The 9,187-nt window shown below is 29.8% G+C and overlaps 1 protein-coding gene across 1 annotated transcript; it reads left to right on the forward strand.

Moving 5' to 3' along the window:
- Window positions 1-5,825: 5,825 nt before the first annotated feature.
- On the forward strand, window positions 5,826-7,745 carry LOC21409872 (cell number regulator 2). Its single transcript, XM_010091717.2, has 4 exons — window positions 5,826-6,141; window positions 6,223-6,294; window positions 6,621-6,830; window positions 7,481-7,745. The coding sequence occupies exons 1-4, from the start codon at window positions 6,072-6,074 to the stop codon at window positions 7,555-7,557; spliced, it is 429 nt and encodes a 142-aa protein (XP_010090019.2). The 5' UTR covers window positions 5,826-6,071; the 3' UTR covers window positions 7,558-7,745.
- The last annotated feature ends 1,442 nt before the right edge of the window (window positions 7,746-9,187 follow it).

Here is a 9,187-nt window from a genome sequence, read left to right on the forward strand (position 1 = left end):
CAGCAATCGTATAGCAATTCGTGGTCAGAGTTGCAACCGAGGGGAAATCAGTAATCCTAGCCTTCATCCATCATTAAATCACAGCTCTAAGCTCAGATCTTGTTGACTTTTACCTCTTGTCTGCATTTAAATTACAGTCTTTGGTCTTATACATTCTTTCACTTAATTAATATCAATTTGGCATTCAAACTATTCTCAATCATATTGATAAAACTGGTTTTTGTAATAGAATTCCTCATTAACTCAGTCCCTGTGGAGACGATACTTTACTCATTACTATATTACTTGTTCGATTGCGTGCGCTTGCGAGGAGTCATTTTATGCATAGAGTTTTTGGCGAACAAAGAGTCATAATAAGGATAATGATAATCATAACGATAGCTATCAGAATAATGATAATAATATTGATAACCATAATAATAATAATAATAATAATAATAATAATAAAATGTTGATAATGCCAAAATCATTCAAATCTTTAAAATAATCATATCATTAAAAAAGAAATTTTTCAAAAATTTCAATAGAACAAAAGAATCATAATAATGATAATGATAATAATAACGATAACTATAGAAATAATGATAATGATATTGATAATAATAGTGATAACCATAATAATAATAATAATAATAATAATAATAATAATAGTAGTAGTAGTAGTAGTAGTGATAATTTAATGATATTGATAATAATAATAACAGTGATAATCATAATCATAACAATATTGATAATGTTAATGTTAATGATAATGATGATAGTAACGATAATGATAACGATAATGATAATGATGATAATAAATCACAATAATGATGATAAAAAAAATATTACTAACTGCTTACTAAATATCAAATGGTGGTTACCACAAAAAGTGGGATGCACTTATTATGGAGTTCCATTTTAAATATTTTTCTATATCCGCAATATTCTGATAATGTTGCTAAATTTCAATTCAATCTCTAAAATATTATTTCTTGTTAATTTTAATATGTGGCCCATATTAATTAATTAGAAAACGTAATTTTCCTAACAGAAATATCGATAAGTTTGTTCTTTGTCCTTTTAAGAATTTTTTTTTATTTAAAAAAAAAACCTTTTACAATTAAAATGCAAAAAGAAACCCTAATCGAGGATGACCATGCCACCACCTACATGGCCTTAAGCGCTGAAGAGGCATATCTCGGCAGCATAAGGCTAAGCTCGTTGACACAAGATTGGTGAGCCTGTGCCTAGCACTTGCGAGTGCCAATGGAAAACCAAGAGACACCTCGAAAACCCACAGCTATGTCGTCGAGCTTAAATCTTAGCCCTGCATTGTCGTTGTGATCAAGAGAGGGAGACATGGGGAAAAAGATGGAAAATGGGGATTGGAGTAAAGTGGACTTTTCGAAATGGTATTTTGTAATAAGTAATAAACGTTGAATTTCACCCTCAATAATTACGGGTCCGTTTAGTTCGCTGATTCGAGTTGAGATTTGACTTTATATAAAAAATTTTATTATAGTAAAAAAATTAAATGTAATTATTTTTAAAAACTTTTTACTGTAATAAAACTCAAATTTTAAACTCGAATTAATAAAATTAACGAGAACTATAAGTTCTAAAAAGAAAAATAGTTAGAAAAGATAAGAAAATAAAGTGCAATGAATTTTTTAGGGGTTGTTCTTTTGCAACGAAACTCGTAAAAAGTTTGAACTCGAGTTATAACTTTATTCAAGTTCATGTTCTTTTGTAAAATTTGAGTTTGAACTCGAGTTCGGGGCTAAACTCAAGTTCAAGTTTCCCTTTCAACTCGAGTTCATAAACTCGAACTCAAGTTAATGAACATTATTTTTTCTATTCTTAAAAATGTCATAACATTTTCCTTTTAATTCTGATTGAGATGATTTTTTTTCTATGCATTCACAACGAAAAGATGAATAAAACCCTACCCATATACCCAATTAAAATTTTTCATCACCATTGAGTTTTTATTAAAATACTATCTAAATAAAAATTTAAGTTTTAACCCACTCAAACACAAACTCAAAAATATTCTGAATTCAAATCATAACATAAATGTACACATCCAAACACAAATTTAGGGCCCGTTTAGTTCGCTGATTCGAGTTTTTAATTCGAGTTGAGATGTGATTTTATGTGAGGGCTTTTTACTGTAGCAAAAAAGTTAGATTTGATTGTTTGTGAGAGCTTTTTACTGTAGCAAAACTCGAATTCTAAACTCGAATCAACGAAATGAACGGGGCCTTAAGTTACAACTTTAACTCAAATTATAACTCAAACTCAATTCAAAATCATCACTCAAATCATTCTAACTTAAAAATACAAAAGAACAATCCCTTAACAACTTGAACAGTAGAGGTCCAATTATTTTTAATAAAATGGAAGAGACCAAGTAAAGATGGATAGGGTAGAAATGACGGACAGTGTCGACTTTTTCTTTGATACCTCGTGTTTCATGCGGAGGCGGCTGATGTGGTGGTAGAATGCCCACGTGGAATGGCTTCCATTATTTGTTGGTCCATAGGACAACTCAGGGCAATATGGGAAAACTCATAAGAGTCCTCTTAAGAGCACTAATTGTTGACGGGTATTTTCGTCAACAACGACAATAATTGCATACCTATGATAGTTTTAACGAATGTGGAGGAAACATCAAATGATTATGCAATAAAGACAAATGAAAAGATGAGTGTTGAGATAAGATGTAAAGAGACACAAAATTTGCATTGTTTATTTAAATTTTGTTTTAAAATATAATGTTTTAATATGACTATTTACTTTTTACGTTAATTTTTACTGATATTAATATTTTTGTCGATATTTTTATAAAATTTAAGTACTAAAATTTTTATAAATAACAATTTTTTCATCTTGCTAGTAGCCAAGCCTCTGACGTGTGCTAAACTGGTCAAATGTTATTTATTTCTTTTTGTTTCTCGTGGGTGGAGCTACTGTGATGAAAAGTCAATGAGCAAGAGTCCGCTTTAAAATCGTCCGCCCTGCACCCACCCCCGAGTATATGCTTCAACAGGAATCACACAAGGGTAGATTGATACAATAGAAACTTTTGGTAAAATGCCCACCCCTAACCCAGTAGATAAAGTACATTACATAGTCCGTTTTAGAGATTGACGACTTGCCCATTCAGTGACTTTGGCGCTGGGCGTTCCCAAAATAGGTACTATCAAGTCGGGTGAATTCAATAATAGACGCCTGTTGGCTTATGATGAAAAGTCAATGAGCAAGGTCTTTGTGAACCCACATTTGCATGAACAAAGCTAGCGCCCTCACCAACTTACGAGGAGCGCCAAGTGGATGCTAATTTAAGTCTCATTTCAATTTTTAATTGAAGTTCAAATCTAATTTTATATGAGAATTTATTATTATAATAAAAAAATTAAATATAATTTTTTATAAGAATTTTAACTAATAATAAAATTTAAATTAAAAATTTAAATTAGTAAAATGAGTGAGACTTTATTCTCTTATAGGACCGTTATTTTTAAAAAAAAATTGATTAAATAATTACATTTTAAAGTTTCTTAAAGTCTGAGTGTTTTAATATGAATTTCTATTTTTTACATTAATTTTCACCGATATCAGTATTTCTTGTAAATATTAATTTTTTTCATCCTTGCTTTTAACTATTTGGTAGAAAGTTTTTTTTTTTTCCTTACTAATTCCCAACGATTGTGCAATAAAAAGAACGATTGTCTAGTAAAGAGACAATTACAAGTTGAAGAAAATATATTTTATCATTCTCCTGCCAAAAAAAAAAAATCATTTGATGGTAACTTTTGCAAATATATCGATCGTAAAGCATTCGTAAGTTTTTTGTGCTTACACTTATGTATCATAAATTCTCATTCAGTTGGTTTATTTAAATTTTAAATTTAAGTTAATATGTGATATTATATGAGAATTTTTTAATATAATAAAAAAAGTTAAATTTAACTTTTTATAAGAATTTTTAACTATAATAAAATTAAAATTAAAAATTTAAATTAATGAAATAAATGAATCAAATAAAATTTGCATTCTAGTCGTAAACTTTACGTATATAATCGTGTACTTCAGCTAAGCGATTTTTAGAAAAGTACAAATCTATTTTTTTTTTCTTTTTGTTTAAAAAAAAACAAAAGAACTCTGGCCTTTATTGTATTACGCAATATGAACCACACCGCTGCTAGCTTCTTCTTCTTCTTCTTCTTCTTCTTGCTCAACGCCATTGTGCTGCTGGCTTTTGCAAAACCTTGAAATGTCCATTTCGTCTGCGACATAAGGAATTGAATAAGTGGTAAGTGGATGTCCATGTCAAATTCCACTATCCTGGGCAATTACTCTTGAATGTAACCAAACGACATCGTCACTCCCAAACTCCAACCGCAAGATTGACAAAGGACCATCATCATGCCACAATGTCACACATCCTGCAATGATGCGATCATCGTTTCTTTGCTATTATTATGAAATTCAAAACTAGAACCGTGGAAAAACAAGGACTTTTGAAACTCTTTTAAGTTTTATTCTTTTCACAACTCTAAGTTGGGAACTTATAATTGTGTATATAAGAATAAAACACATACTTTAATAAAAAAAGTTAATTTTAAATTTTTATAAGAATAAATACTGAAGTAATAAAACTTAAGATGTGATTTGAGTTACGAAAAGAACGACCTGTTAATATTTGTTTATAATATTATTAATTTATTTTTATTAATTTCATGTTGATTTACTTGTCATAGATTATGTTTTTTAAAATATGTTGTTGATGATGCTCTTTGGTCAAGCGATCGTCTTCATAAGATGTGTTATATGTCTTCATCATTATGTCACGATCGCTATAAATCCATGGCATTAGGCTTCCCACATTCATACACAATATCCAGGAACACAAAGAAATAAGTTTTAAAACTTGGCCGGGTACACTAAAGAATGTCCTCAATGTTCTTTTTTTTTCTTATCAATTGTTAAGTAAGTTAAACAATTGTTGTCCTCTTATTTCTTTCTCCATTAATTGTCATTACCTATTCGACCGGTTGTCCTTTAACTTCAATTCTTCTTATGGCCACTTGTCACTTTATCTATTCACGGCCGAGGAATTTTTTAATCCTATAACATAAAAGTTTCCAACGTCACAATTTAAAAGTTCGTTTAGTACGAAAATTTAAATTAAGGTAATTCTAATCATGATTCTAAAATCAGAACTATGATTCATGATTTTAGGTTCAAATCATGATTCTAAAACCATAATTCAGAATCAGGGGTTTGAATCACCTTGAATCAAGAGGGAGTAATTTTAGAATCATGATTTGAGCTAATTTAAAACATCACGTCAGATTCTGAATCATAATTCAGAGTCATCCAAACCAAACACTGATTTTAAATCATGATTCAAAATTATGATTTAGAATCACTTAAACAAACACTGATTTTGAACTATGATTCAAAATCACGATTCTGGATCCATCTACTAAACACACCCTAAGTATTGGATTGATTTTACTCTTTTCATAACCAATGTTTTAAATAAATTATTTGTTGTGGTTGATGGTAGCCTTCGTCTGAAAATTCACCATCATATGCTAACAAAAACTATCCGACAACAACAGTACTTTTTTTTAACAACAACGATTACTTATTTAAGATCCATTCATTTCACGAATTTAGAATTCGAGTTTTGCTATAGTAAAAAAATTTTAAAAACAGTAACATTTAATTTTTTTACTATAGTAAAAAATTCTGATATAAAATTACATCTTAACTTAAATTAAAAACTCAAATCAGCGAACTAAATGGTCATTAAGTTACAAACTTACACGACAAAGGCTTGTACAAACTATTATATGATGAGAAATTCACACTATCTACAACTACAATATGAAACCAGAGTGACTAGTGCAATCCAAGAAGATACGGTTTATGTGGTTAGAAATTTACACAAAATCTAAAACTAAAAAAAAAAAAAAAAAATCCTTAAATACTCCACTCCACTTATCTGGTCTCATATCCACAACTTCATTCCCACTAAAACAACAATATCTGCTTTTTACCCTTAAGAAACCATCATGTACTCATCGCGTGCTCCAGGCCCCTGGTCGACCGGCCTCTGCGACTGCTTCTCCGACTGCAAAAGCTGTAATTAAGCTTCAAATTTCCAAATAGCGCAAATTAAACAATCGGATTTGATTGTTGACCTCTTTTTGTTTTTCTTTCTAGGCTGCTTAACTTACTGGTGTCCTTGCGTTACCTTTGGCCGAATTGCTGAGATCGTGGACGAAGGAGCCACATGTAAGTTTTTTAGTTTTACACACATATATGTGGATGTAAATGTTTTAAAATAATATTTATCCAATGAAAATTTGTGCTGAGATCCGGTACTGGATTGGAGCAATAATTATATATATATATTTTTTAAATGTGTATATTTTTTTAAAATGTGTATATTTTTTTTTAAATATGTATATATTATATATTTTATCATAAAAAGAAATTAATATAAAAAAATATACACATTTTAAAATATATATATATATATAAATGCTACTCTAAATTGGTAATAATTCCTAAAAATATATAATGAAAACGTAACCGTTGAAAATTCGTGAATTGATCAGCATGTGTGGCGAGTGGGGCGCTGTACCTGCTGTTAGTGTGGGTGGGAGTCGTGTGCTGCTACTCGTGTACTTACAGGTCGAAGATAAGGCGGAGATATGCTCTGGAGGAGAGTCCCTGCGGTGATTGCTTGGTCCACTGCTTCTGCGGGCTCTGTGCCTTGTGCCAAGAGTACCGCGAGCTCCAGAACAAGGGATTCAACATGGGAATTGGTTATTTATTCTATAATATTCATTCATCTTCAACATCTCTCGCTAAGTCTCTGTTTTATTCTTGGTCAAAGTTTGTGTCCCGTTAATTTTTTTTTTTTTTTTTTTTTTGTAGTCAAAGTACTAAAATTTGCTTGAGAATTTTTTGGGTTTGAATTTGGTTGACTTGCCTTCCCAAAAAAATAATAAGACTCTGATTTTCTGGCTTTTGATTTATGAGGATCTTGTCATATCATAAAATTTGGTTAAAGAAACTTCACAGTAGTTAAACAAATAAAGAGGAGGAAGAAGATAGAAAAGGCCCTGTAAAAAAAATAAAAATAAAAATAAAAACAAAAAACAGTAGACAATGACGGAGTTAAAGTCTCGTAAGTCTCAAAACTCATTAAATGACGTGGCATTTTTTATTGGGTGGACAGAGATTTGAGACAGCATTTATTGAACAGAGGATCTAGATTTGAGACAACATTTTTTAACAGAAGATCTAAATTTAATTTGTCTCAATAGATACATATATATATATATATATACGTGTATATATGTAATTGAAAAATGACATGCAGTAATGAGTGTGGGGGTTTGACTGATGGACCGTTTTTGATGTGGTTGGTTTTTTCCTTGAAAAAATAATAATAATAATAATGTGTAAACAGGGTGGCATGGAAACGTGGACGCAAATAACCGTGGAGTTGCAGTGCCTCCAGTCGTGGAAGGAGGCATGATCCGTTGATCGCGTGAAATGTGAATTTATAAGAAAGAGATCAAGACCCTTTCGCTACATGTTGTTTTTATGCTATTGTTAGTCTGCTTGTAATTGTATTGGAAGGGAATAAATACTTGTTATGTTTTTATGCTATTGTTAGTCTGCTTGTTGTATTGAAAGGAATAAAACATAACATGTATGCAGTTATGTTTTTTTTTTTTGTGAGAAAATTTCATTTTAATACAAGTAAAGCATAGTAATTTTTAAGTGTTAAAATTCTATGATCAAATCTCAATAAATTATTATATATTTTTTATAATTTGATATGATTTTAGTTGTTCGTTGTACAAACTGATGAAAATGTTTTTTCAACACTCTACAACAGAATTTTTATTCTTTTTATAACTACAACGTTTAATTTTCTTCTTTTTTCAGGAAAAAAAAAAGAGTTGAAAGGAATTACTACTTATTTTCTTTCTTTCTTTCTTTTTTTTTTTTTGAAATGATACTACTACTTATTTTCTAGAGGAAAGTGTGATGGGTTTTGATTTGCTGAATTGGCATTATGATGATGCATTTATTAAAAATGTTTCCCAAAAGAAAATAATAATAATAATAATAATAATAATAATAATAATAATAATAATAATAATAATAATAAAATGTTGATAATGCCAAAATCATTCAAATCTTTAAAATAATCATATCATTAAAAAAGAAATTTTTCAAAAATTTCAATAGAACAAAAGAATCATAATAATGATAATGATAATAATAACGATAACTATAGAAATAATGATAATGATATTGATAATAATAGTGATAACCATAATAATAATAATAATAATAATAATAATAATAATAGTAGTAGTAGTAGTAGTAGTAGTAGTGGTGGTAATAATAATAATAATAATAGTAGTAGTAGTAATGGTAATGATATTGATAATGATAGTGATAACTATAATGGCAATAATAATAGTAGTAGTAGTAACAGTAGTAGTAGCAGTAGCAGTAGCAGTAGCAGTAGCAGTAGCAAGCAGTAGCAGTAGTAATAACGATAACTACTATAGAAATAATGATAATGATATTGATAATGATAGTGATAACCATAATAGCAATGGTAATAATAATAATAATAATAATAGTAGTAGTAGTAGTAGTAGTAGTAGTTAGTGCTGAAACTTTGGACGGGCCGCCCGTGACCACCGAAAAGTCTGAATTTTTGCCCGATGACCGAACCCGATCTGCCCGAAAATTCAGGCTGCCCGACCCGACCCAAAAATTCCCATGGACGGGCTTCGGGCAGAGGAAGCCTGCCCGTGCCCAGTCGGGCTGCCCGATGCCCGACCGGCTGCCCGAAATTTTTTTTTTTTTTATATTATATTTTTATGTTGTTGAAATAAGTATTTGTATAATTACAATGTGTAATTATGTATATTACAATTTGAAATATGAAATGAACACACGACACAAACGAACTATATAAAAAAAATTACTTCTTCATTGATTTTTAAATTTGTAATTCATGATTGCCTCATTAAAAACCTTACCAAGAAAAACCCAATTGGGATAAAAACTTGGTAAGGAAAAAAGAGTGCAATCATTGTGGGACGAATTACAAATTTGATGAACTTACAAAGTCTATACAAGATTACAA

This window comes from Morus notabilis, unplaced genomic scaffold, assembly GCF_000414095.1.
Source record: "Morus notabilis unplaced genomic scaffold, ASM41409v2 Scaffold329, whole genome shotgun sequence".
NCBI lineage: Eukaryota > Viridiplantae > Streptophyta > Magnoliopsida > Rosales > Moraceae > Morus > Morus notabilis.